Source organism: Armigeres subalbatus, chromosome 3 (genome assembly GCF_024139115.2).
Source record: "Armigeres subalbatus isolate Guangzhou_Male chromosome 3, GZ_Asu_2, whole genome shotgun sequence".
In the NCBI taxonomy this organism is placed as follows: Eukaryota; Metazoa; Arthropoda; class Insecta; order Diptera; family Culicidae; genus Armigeres; species Armigeres subalbatus.
Window position 1 is genome coordinate 178,826,078 of NC_085141.1, and position 17,996 is coordinate 178,844,073.

General features: G+C 40.9%; 1 protein-coding gene across 13 annotated transcripts in view; it reads left to right on the forward strand.

Moving 5' to 3' along the window:
- Positions 1-17,996, forward strand: part of LOC134224785 (amyloid-beta-like protein) — a 278,948-nt gene that overhangs the window by 168,995 nt on the left and 91,957 nt on the right. For 11 of the 13 annotated variants that reach the window (XM_062704358.1, XM_062704360.1, XM_062704361.1 and 8 more), the window contains 2 exons: positions 9,993-10,131; positions 11,620-11,841. In XM_062704358.1, the coding sequence (XP_062560342.1) occupies positions 9,993-10,131; positions 11,620-11,841 (361 nt within the window). The remainder of the gene's footprint in view (positions 1-9,992; positions 10,132-11,619; positions 11,842-17,996) is intronic. The other 2 variants (XM_062704359.1, XM_062704363.1) reach the window with 1 other exon arrangement.

Below are 17,996 nucleotides of genomic sequence, written 5' to 3' on the forward strand. Positions count from 1 at the left end.
CGCAGCTGGCTTGCTCGGCCTCGCCCGAGTGTTTGGTGTGCGCAGGTTTAGAGGAAACGGCGGAACACGTGTTGTTCGTGTGCTCACGTTTTCGCGCAATGCGAGACCACATGCTTGCCACATGTGGTCTGGACACTACTCCGGATAACCTAGTTCGGAGGATGTGTAAAGATGAAGTTGGCTGGAACGCCGTTTTATCGGCTATCGCCCAAATCGTCTCGGAGCTACACAGAAGGTGGCGCGTGACTCAAGGATGGCTAGTTCAGGCGTAAATAAGAGGTGGTCCAAGGGATCGGAGTCGGTTTCATGGGTCATACCGGTGGTCATGCTCTGTGTTCGAACTCGATCCTTTTATCGAACAAGTGGCCGCGCGAAGAACAACATGGTATCGTCGCTTTCGCGGCGTCGGTCAACCGGGCGGGTTCCGAGCCCGAGGACGGAAAGGGGTCCTCGTCAAGGCTGGGGCAGGCGTAGGCAATGCGTCGGCAAGTCCCTCTGTATGCTGGCAAATAGGCCCTATCGCAGAAAGGTCAATTTGGGGTGCACGTGGCATTATCATTCTTGATACCAGTCGTGCAGAGGGAAGCAGGCGCGAAGTCGACTCTTCCCACCTTCCGAGGACATAGGGCGTGGTAAGGCCACCTGGAAAGCCGGTAATGCGCTGGCACGATACCATGGTGTTCTTCTAAAAAAGCGAGTCACGAAGTTCGATGCTGCAAGGACTAAAGCTAACCTCGAGGGTGCGTTGTGCACTGGCCCCCCTTTGAAGCATTACTTTCTGGTTGTACCGAAGGGACTATGGGCTTGGCGGCAATGGAAACGGTTTAGCGGGTCGGGGATGTAGTCCTGCCTCCCTCGTTTGCTATTGGAGGTGATCCCTAACCCCGCACTTCCTGGACAACCCAGGATGTCTGTTGAGCAGATTCCCCCTCCATTGCTTAGGAAGTAAAAAAAACACGCAGGCATCACCTCAATTCGTCGAGCTGAGTCGATCGGTATATAACACTATGGGTCTCCGGGACTCCTATCAAAAGTTCGTTTTTGGAGCGAACATATAGCCTTTACGTATACTTTGAATACGAGAAAGGCAAAAATGAATTTTGGCCATAACTTCGAAACCCATAGTCCGATTGGGCCAATTTTCAATACGAAGCAATTGGACAAGATTCTACGTCGAATGAAACTTGTTGCGAGTAAATCAGCTTACAGAAAGTGCCTAAAAAGTGAGTGCAAATTTTTCTTATAAAAAAATATATTTTGGCCATATTATCGAAGCCCATAGTCCGATTGGGCCAATTTTCAATAAGAAACAATGGGACAAGATTCCGCGTCGAATGCAACTTGTTGCGAGCAAATCGGTTAAGGATAAGTGCCTGAAAAATGAGTGAGATTATTTTGCGCACACACATACACACACACACACATACACACACACACACATACACACACAGACATCACCTCAATTCGTCGATCTGAGTCGATCGGTATTTAACACTATGGGTCTCCGGGACTCCTATCAAAAGTTCGTTTTTGGAGCGAACATATAGCCTTTACGTATACTTTGTATACGAGAAAGGCAAAAAGCAAAAAAATAAACTTTGGCCATATCTGTTTAATTTTCAATACGAAACAATGGAACAAGATTCTGCGTTGAATGCAACTTGTTGCAGGCAAATCGGCTAAAAGTAAGTGCCTAAAAAATGAGTGAGAATTTTTCTTGTCAACAAATGTATTTTGGCCATTACTTCGAATCCCATAGTTCGATTCGACCAATTTTCAATACGAAACAAAGGGACAGGATTTCGCGTCGAACGAAACTTGTTGCGAGCAAAACGGTTAAGGATAAGTGCCTGAAAAATGAGTGAGAATTTTGTACGTGTTTATCATGTGAAAAATTGGATTTTGGTCATAACTTCGAAATCCATAGTCCGATCTGTCCAATTTTCAATACGAAACAATGGGACAAGATTCTGCGTTGAATGAAACTTGTTGCGAGTAAATCAGCTAAGAGTAAGTGTCTAAAAAGTGAGTGAGAATTTTTGTTGTAAAAAAATATATTTTGGCCATAACTCCGAAGCCCATAGTCCGATTCGGCCTATAGTGCCTAAAAAATGAGTGAGAATTTTGTACGTGTTTCTCATGTGAAAAAGTGGATTTTGGCCATAACTTCGAAACCCATAGTCCGATCTGTCCAATTTTCAATACGAAACAATGGGACATGATTCTGCGTTGAATGAAACTTGTTGCGAGTGAATCAGCTAAGAGTAAGTATCAAAAAAGTGAGTGAGAATTTTTGTTGTAAAAAAATATATTTTGGCCATAATTCCGTAGCCCATAGTCCGATCTGGGCAATTTTCAATAGGAAACAATGGGACAAGATTCCGCGTCGAATGCAACGTGTTGCGAGCAAATCCGTTAAAGATAAGCGCCTGAAAAATGAGTGAGATTATTTTGCGCACCCACATACACACATACACACACACATACACACACACATACACACACACATACACACACACATACACACACACATACACACAGACATCACTTCAATTCGTCGAGCTGAGTCGATCGGTATATAACACTATGGGTCTCCGGGACTCCTATAAAAAGTTCGTTTTTGAAGCGAACATATAGCCTTTACGTATACTTTGTATACGAGAAAGGCAAAAATAATTTTGGCCATAGCTTCGAAACCCATAGTCCGATTGGGCCAATTTTCAATACGAAACAATTGGACAATATTCTACGTCGAATGAAACTTGTTGCGAGTAAATCAGCTAAGAGTAAGTGCCTAAAAAGTGAGTGAGAATTTTTCTTATAAAAATATATTTTGGCCATAACTCCGAATCCCATAGTCCGATTCCGCCAATTTTCAATAGGAAACAATGGGACAAGATTCTGCGTCGAATGCAACTTGTTGCGAGAAAATCCGTTAAAGATAAGTACCTGAAAAATGAGTGAGAATTTTGTACGTGTTCTTATGTACAAAAATGAATTTTGGCCACAACTTCGAAACCCATAGTCCGATTGGGCCAATTTTCAATACGAAACAATTGGGCAAGATTCTACGTCGAATAAAACTTGTTGCGAGAAAATCAGCTTAGAGTAAGTGCCTAAAAAGTGAGTGAGAATTTTTCTTATAAAAAATATATTTTGGCCATAACTCCGAATCCCATAGTCCGATTCCGCCAATTTGCAATAGGAAACAATGGGACAAGATTCTGCGTCGAATGCAACTTGTTGCGAGAAAATCCGTTGAAGATAAGTACCTAAAAAATGAGTGAGGATTTTGTACGTGTTCTTATGTACAAAAATGAATTTTGGCCACAACTTCGAAACCCATAGTTCGATTGGGCCAATTTTCAATACGAAATAATTGGGCAAGATTCTACGTCGAATGAAACTTGTTGCGAGAAAATCAGCTTAGAGTAAGTGCCTAAAAAGTGAGTGAGATTTTTTCTTATATATAAATATATTTTGGCCATAATTCCGAAGCCCATAGTCCGATTGGGCCAATTTTCAATACGAAACAATGGGACAAGATTCTACGTCGAATGCAACTTGTTGCGAGCAAATCGGTTAAGGATAAGTGCCTGAAAAATGAGTGAGATTATTTTGCGCACACACATACACACACACATACACACACACATACACACAGACATCACCTCAATTCGTCGAGCTGAGTCGATCGGTATATAACACTATGGGTCTCCGGGACTCCAATCAAAAGTTCGTTTTTGGAGCGAACATATAGCCTTTACGTATACTTTGTATACGAGAAAGGCAAAAACAAAAAAAGAGTTGATTATTGCCACAATAGTTTTGTCACGTGAAAAAATAAGATACATCAAATTGACCTTCATAGATTTTTGTTTGTTCTGAAACCATCAGACTGCATAGCCAAAAGACCTCCAGAATTGAAACTACAGTCGAAGTCAACAAACTAGTAATGATTGAAGTTATGTTAACTCAGTGGACCTACTAAGATATGATATCATTCATTTTCATTCATTTATTTAGTTTACATCTAAACAGATAACACTGAATCAACAATTTGACGCCACAATACACGGCACGAGGCCGCATCTCCCCATCCTCGCGCCCCACGCTTACCAAGCTGGTTTGCACCTGGTCAGCTCACCTCGCTCGCTGTGCTCCTCCTGCCGGATTTGAAGCGAACACCATCTTTGCAAGATCTCTGTCCGGCATTCTTGCAACATGCTCTGCCCAACGTACCCTTTCGACTTTAGCTACCTTCTGGATACTGGGTTCGCCGTAGAGCTGGGCAAGCTCGTGGTTCATTCTTCGCCGCCACACACCGTCTTCTTGCACACCGCCAAAGATAGTCCTAAGCACCTGTTTCTCGAAAACTCCGAGTACTTGCAAGTTCTCCTCGAGCATTGTCTATGTTTCATATCCGTAGAAGACTACAGGTCTTGTACATGACAGATTTGGTGTGGCGGTGACATTTTTTTTGACATCAGTCTATTCTGGAGCCCGTAGTAGGCCCGACTTCCACAGACGATGCGCCTTCGTATTTCACGACTAACATTGTTATCAGCCGTTAGCAAAGATCCAAGGAAGACGAATTCCTTGACCACCTCGAAGGTATCCCCGTCTATCGTAACACTGCTTCTCAGGCGGGCCCTGTCGCACTCGGTTCCGCCCACTGACATGTAGTTTGTGTTCGACGCATTCACCACCAGTCCAACTTTTGTTGCTTCCCGTTTCAGGCGGGTGTACAGTTCTGTCACCTTTGCAAATGTTCGACCGACAATGTCCATGTCATCCGCAAAACAAATAAATTGACTGGATCTGTTGAAAATCGTACCCCAGCTTTTACACCCGGCTCTCCGCGTGACACCTTCTAGCGCAATGTTGAACAACGAAAGCACGAATGTCCATCACCTTGTCTTAGTCCCCGGTGCTATTCGAACGAACTGGAGTGTTCGCCCGAAATCTTCACACAGTTTGGCACACCATTCTCCGTTGCTTTGGTCAGTCTGGTAAGCTTCCCAGGGAAGCTGTTCTCGTCCATAGTTTTCCATAGCTCTACGCAGTCTATACTGTCGTATGCCGCCTGGAAATCAATGAAAAGATGGTGTGTTGGGACCTGGTATTCACGGCATTTTTGAAGGATTTGCCGTACAGTAAAGATCTGATCCATTGTCGAACGGCCGTCAACGAAGCCGAATGGTGACAGACGACGGAAGATGATCTGGGATATCACTTTGTAGGCGGCATTAGGGATAGTGATCGCTTGATTGCTATGACAATCCAGCTTGTCGCCTTTCTTGTAAATGGGACATATAATCCCTTCCTTCCACACCTCCGGTAGCTGTTCAGTTTCCCAGATTTTGACTATCAATTTGTGCAGGCAAGTGGCCAGCTTTTTCGGGCCCATCTTGATGAGCTCAGCTTTGATACCATCCTTACCAGCTGCTTTATTGGCCTTTAGCTGTTGGATCGCATCCTTAATTTCCCTTAAGGTGGGGGCTAGTTGGCTTCCATCGTCCGCTGAACTGACGTAGTCATCTCCTCCGCTGCCGTGAATTTCACTGCTTGTACTCTCAGAGCCATTTAAATGATCCTTGTAGTGCTGCTTCCACCTTTCGATCACTACACGTTCGTCCGTTAAGATGCTCCCATCCTTATCCCTGCACATTTCAACTCGCGGCACGAAGCCTTTGCGGGATGCCTTGAGCTTCTGACAGAACTTGCATGTTTCTTGAGAACGGCACAGCTGATCTATCTTCTCGTACTCCGCTTCTTCCAGGCGGCGTTTCTTCTCCTGAAAATGGCGGGTCTGCTGTCTCTGCTTCCGTCTCTAACGTTCCACGTTCTGCCGGGTACCTTGCTGCAGCGCGACCACCCGCGCTACGTCCTTCTCCTCCAGAATCTGTATGCACTCTTCGTCGAACCAATCGTTCTGTCGACTTCGTCCCATATACCCGACGTCGTTCTCCGCTGCGTCGTTAATGGCTGCTTTAATTGTATTCCAGCAGTCCTTAAAGGGGGCCTCATCGAGCTCACCCTCTTCAGGCAACGCTGCCTCGAAATGCTGCCTGTATGCAGTGGCGACATCAGGTTGCTCAGTTGCTCTAGGTCATACCGCGGCGGTCGTCGGTACCGAACATTGTTGATGACGGATAGTTTTGGGCGCAGTTGAACCATCACCAGATAGTGGTCAGAGTCGATGCTAACGCCACGATATGTTCTGACGTCGATAATGTCGGAGAAGTGCCGTCCATCAATCAGAACGTGATCGATTTGTGATTCTGTCTGCAGTGCTGAACTCCAGGTGTACCGATACGGAAGGCTGTGTTGGAAGTTGGTGCTGCAAATGGCCATATTCTTGGAGGCAGCGAAATCAATTAGTCATAGGCCGTTTTCGTTCGTCAGCCGGTGAGCGCTGAACTTTCCAATAGTCGGCCTAAACTCCTCCCCTTGGCCAACCTGAGCGTTCAAAACTCCTATGATGATTTTGACGTCGTGACTTGGCCAGCTGTCGTACTCACGTTCCAACTGCGCGTGGAATTCGTCCTTATCATCATCAGTGCTTCCGTAGTGTGGGCTATGGACGTTGATTATGCTGAAGTTGAAGAACCAGCCTTTGATACTCAATCTGCACACTCTATTATTGATCGGCCACCACCCGATCACACGCCTTTGCATATCGCCCATCACTATGAAAGCTGTTCCCAGCTCTTGTGTGTTGCCGCAGTTCTGGTAGATGGTATGGTTACCTCTAAACGTTCGCGCCATTAATCCCTTCCAAAAAACCTCCTGCAGCGCTACGATGCCGAGCGCACGGTCCTTGAGCACATCGACAAGAATGCGTGTGATCCCGATGAAGTTGAGAGATTTGTAGATTCACGACCCGAGTTTCCAGTCCCCAGCTAGTCCCTTTTCTTCGCAGTGGTCTTCGCCGATCATCCGGTCCATACTCTCTTGTTGATTGTTCGGAGGAACGGTTATTAGATCGAAAACAGTTAGGCCCAAGCGTTTGCCTAACAGGTTATTTGGTCGAAATGGTCGTTGGACAGAATAAGTAATCTGGCCGAAAACGCCGTTCGGATGGAACGGTTGGAATTTTCGGTTAATGGACCTATTTGACCAAACGTATCTATTAACCAAATTACCAGTTCGGCCGAACAACATTACGGACTTATATCCATTTTGGCCAAAAGATGTTTTCGGCCTGATGGGTTTCGGCCATATTATAAATTCGGCCAAACACCTACTGGCCTTGTGGCCTCTGCCCAAAAGTCATTCAGCGGAAAGCCATTCGTTCGACTGCCACATAGCCGAACAACACGTTAAGCCAAAAGACATTTAGCCCAATTTAATTTGTCTAAATGATACATTAATTGTCCGAAACGATTATAAAATCGAAAATGGTTTGGTTGGGAATATTATTTCGGCATCAACATTACAAAAGGGCGAAACTGCTTTTGTAAACAAAAGCGTCTCACGTCGCTGGTGGGCTAATTTGAGACCACACACCAGCCCAAAGAATTATTTGCATACTCGAGGAGATGTACTCCAGAACATTTTGGATGACCTAGGACATCAAAGAAAAATATTTCAACGCCTATTTGTTTATTCCTATACTAGCAGACCAGACGAACTTCGTTTCGCCTAAAATTCCTGATTTATTCTCTGATTAGATCTCAAGTTAAAAAGAGTGTTTCATTTGTATGGGAGCCCCCCTTTCCAAAGTGGGGAGGTGTCTCGAATCATCTTAAGAACCTTTCCCGGTCCCAAAAGCCTCTGCTTACAAATTTTCACGCCGATCGGTCCAGTAGTGTCTGAGTCTATAAGGTTCAGACAGACAGAAATTCATTTTTATGTATATAGAATAGAAGATAGATTAGTTTTGGCAGGATCCAGTGACTCGAATCTGTACGTTAGATCTACGAAAAATGGCATTCTGAATGCTTTAATTGAATGGCTATTTTCAGTTCTGTTGGCCTCATCCATCGAGAAAGTGTGTTTTGCATTAAGATCCCCTCCTGAAACATCCCCTTGGTAAATATTTCCACGGTCATTCCAACTGCGACTGTCCACGTCCAAGGAAATAAGTTGAGTATCATTGTTGATCGAAACTGATATTTCCTAATGAATTCAGTCATTTTTATACGCCTTATAAATATGTTTTTTATTTGATTCCATTTTGAAAATATTCTCTGTCTTCTAGCTGTCGATTAAACGACATTTCAGCTACGATCATCTGTATCAAAACTAGTGAACAAACAAAACACGATGGTAACAAGTAACCTAAATTGTTGTTGTTCAACTTTTTGTGAGCTCAAACGCAGGAAACACGACGATTCTAATGCTCAGACATTCTCTGAGAAAATATTTTAATTTTCAGCTGGCACTTAAAGGCTATTTCTATCCTTAAAAAAGTGGTAGCTTAATGCAGATCTCGAATTTGGACAACAACAAAAAGACAAGAACAAAAATAGCTCAATAGTATCAAATGTTGATAAGATAGCAAAATGAGATATGGACTTGATTGATATAAGAGATAAACGATCAGACGACAATATCAAACTTTTGCACCAAAATATCATGAAAAGATCAAGTTATGCTATTTTTTAAGAAGTGATCAATATCATGTGCCATTAGTTTGTTCTTATCCATAGCATATCTTGATATTTAAATGATATTTCAGTGCCAATTTTTTATTTTTTTCTGTTCTTTTATCTCTTATATCAATCAAATCCATATCATGTTTTGTTATTCTGTTTATGGCTTCTGCCCGGGCTGACATTCTTTTATTTTGAAATATTTTCAATTATTTCATGTGTAATTTTGAAATTAAATATTGTTCTTAAAATATGGGGAAAATATTGCATTACATAAAAAATTAAGAAAAACAAGAGCCTAATTAAAATTGAACAAAAATTAAATAGAGGTAAAAAAAATACTACATGTAAAATTTCCTTTCATTACAAAAAAAAATTCATGGGCATACATTTTCCACAAATCAAGAAGATAATAGCAATAATGTAGAAACTGCATCCAAAAGGCATTATTTTCCTTAGCAAAATCAAACATTTCCAATTAAAATATATACAAAATTTTAAAAAAAAGTTAGTAATAAATAATTGCAAAAACTAAAAGGAAAACATAATTTATAAAAAAAAAACTTTTATGAAAAAAAAACAATAAAAAATAGGATAATTCAGTGCTGTCATGGGGGTTGCTGTCATTTGCTCATTGAGTAACCAGCTTTTAGGATTAAAAAAAGTTTTTTTATCATTCTAGAATGGACTAGAATAGACACCTAGAACACCTTTAGATTTTGACACATATTAATCCTTTGACGCCTAAAATATAAAATAATTAATCGTCGAAAGAGTTTTCGTCCTTGAGGAGAGTTTTTTAGACAAGCTCCCGCGCTATAATATTCTCAAATTGTATTCTACAGGATTTCTGCTCACCTAAACGACGTTCCGCTAAGAAAATATAATCGACAATATAATTAGTAGAAAAACTAAAAGGGCTGTTGGAAAAGCTTCCATTATTCTAAATTTGTTTTCGTTTAGCGCCCTAAAATTTACAAATTCAATTCTTATTGTTGTTCATTGCTTGAAAACTTTCCTTTCATGGCTGTTTATTGAATGTATTCCACAGTTTACGATAGGGTACTGTATAAAGTATTGTACAACGTTCTTTTTGGTTGAGTTACGAAAATCTGACCAATTGGCATCGCTGCTCTTCTCGTTCATATTTTCCGTGATGAGAAGAATGAATATTTCACGTCAATGATTGCATACCGTACTATTTTCAACCGTTAGGAGAAAAGTTCTATCTCAAAGCCAGAGGTGGGGACCTGTCGCTAAAGTTAAACCAACTTTTAATGATATTCTCTTTGCTTTCGCACACAACCACCCCCATATCGCCGCCCACCTGCTCGCGAAGCGTGTTCCTAATAATAATGTTCTATTTCTGTTTCTGCTTCTCCCATTCCGCAGGTCTATCCAGGTCGAGATATCACGAATATCGTCGAATCGTCTCACTATCAGAAAATCGGTGGCTGGTGCCGACAGGGTGCACTAAACTCAGCCAAGTGTAAAGGTGCTCAGCGGTGGATCAAGCCGTTCAGATGTTTGGGTAAGTGCCAACCAGCAGCGCTGGCAGTGTATCGAAGTGGCCATGGCTGCTGTCTTTGTGAGCGTTTTCCAGGATGTTTATAACCGCGCTCCGGGTGAAGTCCGGGCCATTGAGATGTGTTCAAAAAATTACGTAAAACTAAATTTTGCAATTTTTAAACGCTTCTTTTTAATAAAACATTATACATGAGGGATGTTTATTATTTATGTGAGGCATAACGCTCCAACTGACCCCTCCACTTTTTATAGCGTTACACAATTTACGAACAAGCCCTGAAACTCAAAGCAAACTTCACCCAGGGTACCACTAGTTTCTTTTTTCATCATAGCGGCGATATCGTAATGGCTGTTTCGCTATTTTTTTCCTGTAGCTGGAGCCAGCGCTGGATGCATCGGGACCATCCATATCTGAAATTAAATTCAATTTATCTAGTCCTTGAATCTAGACCAACAGGAGCAGTTGGCTTTGTCTACAGAAGGAGTAGTTTCGATTATTCTAGCCGCTGCTTTATGCGTCTGTAGATACTTTGTCGCCAAATTGAAAAAGTTACTCCCCAGAGTGGACATCCGACATTTGGGTTAATCCAGCAATAAAATTAAGGCCAAGACAACGTTATGGTTTGATCATCCACATGAGCATATGACGTGATGTGTTAGGTCAAGTGAATTAGGGATTTTTGATGTTGTAATGGATCTGCTACTTATTCGGTAAAGCACTAAAGTTTATTTCTCAATTGTTAATCAATTAGATACAATAGCAGCCCTTTGCGAGCACAAAAAAGTAAGGCAAATTGACTGTAAACATATTCGTAAACACAATCGCCATTCACCTAATTACTGATTGATTGTAATTGACATGTATATTTTTTTTGATTATTAAATACCAACAGACTGTCCTTAATATTGTCGTTTGACAGAGAAATCAAAGCACATGCCAAGTAAAAGATTCTTTTACTTGACAAAACAACATCAATTAATTCCATTCTCAGATCTATTTGGTATCGAGAAGCATTGAGCTGATTTACACAAATATCATATTGTTCAACAAGAAGTTTTGTGAACGTGTCTTCTGAATCATTCATTTGAATAGATTTCTTCTACAGTAAAAGTTCTGCAGCCATCTATTTCCATTCCAAGCAGCACCACAAAATGTCCGTTTTGATTGAACATTTATTGCTGACCACAGTAATATAGTAATATCCTTTTACCATTCGGTAGCTTCCAAAATTTGCCAATCCAATCGTATCAAACCTTTATGTGGAAGTCCCAGTTGGGACCATATGAAACGAACCGATCCAACGCAGAGGTGAATCGATAACAAATCCTCTTACACACAGTCATCTGCTCGCTTTTGAAAGATTAATCTCATGCCCATTCCCGACTCATCCGGAGATTTTGGGTCATCTTTTTATGCAACCACCACTAACCGGTTGTTAGTCGTTGTTCTCATCCAGTGCCATTTTCCCTCCGAATTTCCCTCTGCTTCCAGAAGGTCCGTTCCAGTCAGACGCTCTTCTGGTGCCCGAAGGATGCCTATTCGACCACATTCACAATGCGTCCCGATGCTGGCCGTTCATCAGGTGGAACCAAACCGGCGCCGCCGCATGCCAGGACCGAAACATGCAAATGCGAAGCTTCGCCATGCTGCTGCCCTGCGGAATCTCGCTCTTCTCCGGCGTGGAGTTTGTGTGCTGCCCAAAGCACTTCAAAGGTAAGTGAGCTTTTGCATATATCGCAGCCAGAATCGTTCGTTGTGCGATTCTGCTGCATGTTTTCACCGGTGTGCTCAGCTTGAAGGGGAGAAAGTTGTATAAAAATGATCAGAACTTTTTATAAGGAATTTCAACTTCGTAGTTTGCCTGGAAAAAAAATTCCATGGCATTGCGACTGAGAAGTATATTCATGGTTTTCATCATTTCTTCAGAACATATTTAGTTGCGTTCAACTGGCCGTGACTGAGTTAGTAATTTTGTCACCCAATCAGCACATTTTTAAAGAATAGCTAGTCAGTTTGGAGTATACAGACTTTTCACGCTTTTTATGCTTACATAAAGTAAAATAGACATCACAAAGGGTTAGCAGGATGATAACCAGGAAGTAACTAGTGTAACTATTGAAGGAACAAATACTGTTGCTGAAGTGACCCATTTCAAACTGCATAGATTTTCACGACGTTAGTAGGTATGTATGAATGGATCTGGTTTCACTCTGATAAGTAATGTGACCGATCCAGTTTCTTTTTCGAATCTAACAAGGGTATAATCAGGGTATCATACCATTTGGGCAGCATCCCCATATTTTTGACCGCAACGTCTACTACTCGGGCGCATTACAACCGACTTACATAGTGTTAGTACATGGCTAGTATCTGCAGATTTCCAATAACGTACAAAAAATCAAGTCGTATGGTTGGATCGCGATCGAGTTGTAATCGATGTGAATGACAATGCGGGGTGTTGCCCGCGGTGTCTTTCGCCCTATCTTTTGGTCGCACGAAGCGAAACTTACTGCCGAAAAGGAATACAATCAAACACGCACACACTAAGTAGGCAAAATTATGTTTTGTGACTGCATGCTCAAAACGCTCCGAATACGGTTTGTCGCAAAATACTAATCTGGGACACTAAAAATAAATATGCAAAATGCTGCAATCTTCTTCCAGTCACAGAGGAAATTGTTGATTACATTCTTAAATGGTTGGATTTGATTCGAGGTTTAAAAAACGGCTACAAAGTTGTACAAGTGCTTTAATATAAACCTTCATTGGCGAATATGTGATCAAATTTGAACAATCGCTTACGCTGGGAAAAAGGAATGCTATCATCGTTGAATTTTCAGACCGCATCGTGCTTTCGTGCTGTGCGGTTCTTTCTCTCTTTGCGGAAGGAAGTTTTTAATACTACCCGAAGCTATTTTAATTTCAACGGTGCTTCTTAGCGCTATTTGTACCCACTGATCCCGTTACGATCTTTGCAAGGACCCGTGCCTTCGTTTTACGTTGGACCCGTTTGCGGAAGTAAAATTCCGACAAGCGGTGGTAATCCTGCAGGGACACCGTTCTGGGAAAAAACCTCTTAGAAGGTCACGTCTCCACGCTCAGCAATGAGTATTAACAAAAACAAGAGGAAGGGGGAGTCTCTGAATTCTCCACTTCCTTCAAAGAAACAAGGTTTCAAGACCGTCCTGCCCAAGCGCGGAAAAAATAGAAGGAAGCTGGAGAATTCAGATATTCCTTCAAATAATCTAATAACTCTAATATCGGAAATAATTCTTCTCCAATCGAACTGAGCAATCAGTTCGATTTGATTAATGATGAAATTGAGCAAATCGAATCTACCTCTAGCCCAGGTGATTCGATTCATGCGAAAAAGCAAAGGATTCCGCCAATTGTGGTATCTGTTGCCGAGTTTTCTGGCTTCCGGAATGAGATTTTGAGTAACCTTCAGGGGATCAAGGTTTCATTTCAGATTGCTAGGAAGGGTGACTGCCGCGTTTTGCCGGGATCCTTTGACGATCGCAAACGTCTTCTTCACTATTTAACTGAGAAGCGCCATAAATTCTTCACATACGACGACAAAACTGAGCGATTGTTCAAAGTCGTCTTGAAAGGTCTCCCCAGTGATGACAAATCACTGGATGAGATTAAAATTGAAATTTCTCAATTACTTGGATTTTCACCAGTCCAAGTAATTAAGATGAAAAGAAATCCCATTCTGGTACTTCCCAGAGGGCATTTCTCAGAATTTTATTTAGTTCATTTTAACAAAAGTGAACTAAATAATATGAAAAGTTTGGAAAAGGCCTGTATTATGTCTCATGTCCGTGTTACATGGGAACATTTCCGCAGGCCTGGGGAAATTTCCAAAACCCTACCCAGTGCCGTAAGTGCCAAAAGTGGGGTCATGGAACCAAACATTGTCACATGGATGCTAAATGCATGATTTGTGGTGGAACCTCTCACGCCAAGGACGCATGTCCTGTGAGAGAAGATTCCAATAAATTTAAGTGCGCAAACTGTGGGGGCAATCATAAATCCAATTTCTGGGAATGCCCTTCACGCAAAAAAGTTTTGAATTCCCGTGCAAAATTGATGACGGGAAATTCCAATCGGATCCCAGACTCGACGGGTAGAAATTTTTCAAACGCTCAAATTTCGAAACCGGTTACCGGTCGAGCAATCCATACCCACCACAATTCACAAACAAATTTTGCCGCTCGTCAACGGGTAGCAAGCACTTCAGTAAATTCCAATTTTTCGAATGTACCTACGTATGCAAACATCGCTGCTGGTAGACAAAATTTCTCTTCTCAAAATGAGGTTTATACCCATGTCCCAACGGAAAATAATGGTCATGTTGCCGATTCAGGTAGCATGACTGCTTCCGATTTTGATTTTTTAACTGAACAATTGCATCACATGATTGATGCAATGTTCAAAGCAAATACCATTCCTGAAGCTGTTCAGGTTGGTATAAAGCACACAAAAAAAATGTTATCGGACTCCGTTTCAATGGATCCAAATAATTGTGTGAAAGTTCTAAATTGGAATGCCCGCTCTCTAAAGGGTAAGGAAGATGAATTATTCAACTTCCTTTCAGTTCATAATGTGCATATTGCCATTATAACTGAAACGTATTTAAAACCAGGACTCTCCATTAAAAGAGATCCAAACTATTTTATCTACAGAAATGATCGTCTTGACAGCGCCTGTGGTGGGGTCGCCATTGTCATTAATAGACGTATCAAACATAAATTATTTTCTTCGTTTGAAACCAAAGTTTTTGAAACCTTGGGAGTTTCTGTTGAAACAAATTTTGGACAATTTTCCTTCATTGCAGCCTACTTGCCTTTTCAATGCAATGGGCAGCAAAAGAATTTGTTGAAAGCTGATCTTCAAATTCTGACTCGCAACAAATCAAAATTCTTCGTAATTGGTGACTTCAATGCCAAACACCGTTCATGGAATAATGCTCAAAGCAATTCCAATGGTAAAATTTTATTTGAAGATTGTTCTGCGGGATATTATACTATTCAATATCCCAATGGACCAACTTGTTTTTCTTCCAGTCGAAATCCTTCTACAATTGATTTAGTTTTAACGGATTCAAGTCAGCTGTGTGGCCAATTGGTAACTCATGCTGACTTTGACTCTGATCACCTTCCTGTGACGTTTGAAATCTCACAAGAAGCCATTTATAATCCAATCAGCTCTACTTTCAATTATCATAGGGCTGATTGGGATTTATATAAAACGTATATCGATAGGAATTTTGATGTTGATATTCCTCTCGATACCAAAAGTGATATTGATAATGCTCTCGTATCTTTGACAAATTTAATTGTCGAAGCCAGAGGCATTGCAATTCCGAAATGTGAAGTTAAATTCAACTCCATTATTATTGACGACGATCTTCAGCTACTGATCCGTCTTAAAAATGTGAGAAGAAGGCAATACCAAAGAACTCGCGACCCCGCGTTGAAAGTTATTTGGCGAGATTTGCAAAATGAAATTAAAAAACGTTTCGCTATTCTGAGAAATACTAACTTTGAGAATAATGTCTCGAAGTTGGATCCCAGTTCGAAACACTTTTGGAAATTAACAAAAAATCTTAAAAAACCTCAAAAGCCAAAAGAGGGAAATAAAATTTTATTAACAAATGGCGAAAAGGCTCAAAAACTTGCTCAGCAGTTCGAGAGTGCCCATAATTTTAGTCTAGGTCTCACTAGTCCAATTGAGGATCAGGTTACACGGAGCTTCGAAGACATTCTCAATCAAGAGAATGTTTTTGACCCTTCGTTGGGAACCAATTTGGATGAAGTGAGATCTATTACTAGAAAATTTAAAAATATGAAAGCCCCGGGTGATGATGGTATTTTCTACATACTTATCAAAAAACTTCCTGAGAGCTCTTTATCCTTTTGGTTAATTTATTTAACAAATGTTTTCAATTGGCATACTTTCCAGATAAATGGAAAAACGCCAAAGTTGTTCCAATTTTGAAGCCGGACAAAATCCAGCTGAGGCTTCTAGTTATCGCCCAATCAGTTTGCTTTCTTCAATAAGCAAACTGTTTGAAAAGATTATTTTAAATAGAATGATGGTTCATATTAATGACAATTCTATTTTTGCTGATGAGCAATTTGGTTTTCGCCATGGGCATTCAACCACTCATCAGTTATTAAGAGTTACGAACTTAATTCGGCTCAACAAATCTGAAGGATATTCGACTGGAGTTGCTCTTCTTGATATAGAGAAAGCATTTGACAGTGTTTGGCATGAAGGTTTGATTGTAAAATTGATGAATTTTAATTTTCCTCTGTACATCATTAAACTGATCCAAAATAATTTATCAGATCGCTCGCTGCAGGTAAACTATCAGAATACTAAATCTGATAGATTACCTGTAAGGGCTGGTGTCCCCCAAGGCAGCATACTGGGGCCCATATTGTATAACATATTTACTTCTGACTTACCTGATTTACCACCAGGGTGTCAAAAATCTTTGTTTGCAGATGACACGGGCCTTTCAGCCAAAGGGCGAAGCCTTCGTGTCATTTGTAGTTGATTGCAAAAAAGTTTGTATAGTTTTTCCACTTACTTGCAAAATGGAAAATTTCCCGAATGCTTCCAAAACTCAGCTTATAATTTTCCCACATAAGCCGAGAGCTTCTTATTTGAAACCTTCTAGCAGACATATTGTCACTATGAATGGGGTTCCAATTAATTGGTCTAGCGAAGCTAAATATTTAGGACTTCTGCTAGATCAAAATTAACTTTTAAAAATCACATTGAAGGCCTTCAAGCCAAATGTAACAAATATATTAAGTGCCTATATCCACTTATAAACAGAAAATCAAAACTTTGTCTTAAGAACAAACTTTTGATTTACAAACAAATTTTTAGACCTGCCATGTTGTATGCTGTGCCAATATGGGCTAGTTGCTGCAATACCAGAAAGAAGGCACTCCAGAGGATTCAAAATAAAATTTTGAAAATGATTCTGAAGTTGCCTCCGTGGTATAGTACCAATGAACTTCATAGAATTTCTAATATTGAGACATTGCAACAAATGTCCAACAAAATAATTTCTAATTTTAGACAAAAATCGTTGCAATCTTCTATTGCAACGATTAACCCTCAAACTGCCGGGACGAATCTTGACAACTTAAAATAGCTCGTTCTCGGTCAATTTTTAACTAAATTGCAAGCGGTTTCAACTGTGATCAAGGGGAATAGTAGTTCCAGCATGCAGATGGGTAAAATGCTCAGGATGACCCTTTCTCTTTAAGAGGGGGAGTTTTGAAGTGTGACATAAGTCATTTTTTGAGCAAATGTTTAGTATTTTGAAATTTTTAACGTCGTAACAGGTGTTTTAGTATAAGTAATTAATGGTCAATGTGAATGGTTGACAACAATGGTCAAATAAACATAAATTGACCTCCGGGTGACCTTCCAATAGGTTCCGGAAACCCGGAATATCCGGTATAAAAGGCCAGCATAGAATCACCGAATATATCGGTCTTCCGACACCTCAAACTTCTCAGAATCTCATAGGTAACTTAGAAAACGCCATAGTTTCTTGGGAGGGTAAACTGGCCATTTGATGGCCACGGAACAGGTTCTGGAAACCCGGAAATTCCGGTAAAAAATGGCCAACATAAAACTACAAAACAAATAAGCCTTTCGATAACTCAAACTTCTTAGAATATCATTGGTAATCTGTAAAAGGCCTTAGTTTCTTGGTAAGGTAAAACTGGCCATGCGGTGGCCATGGAACAGGTTCCGGAAACCCGGAATTTCCGGTAAAAAAGTCCAACATAAAACTACAAAACAAATTAGGCTTCCGACACCTCAAACTTCTCAGA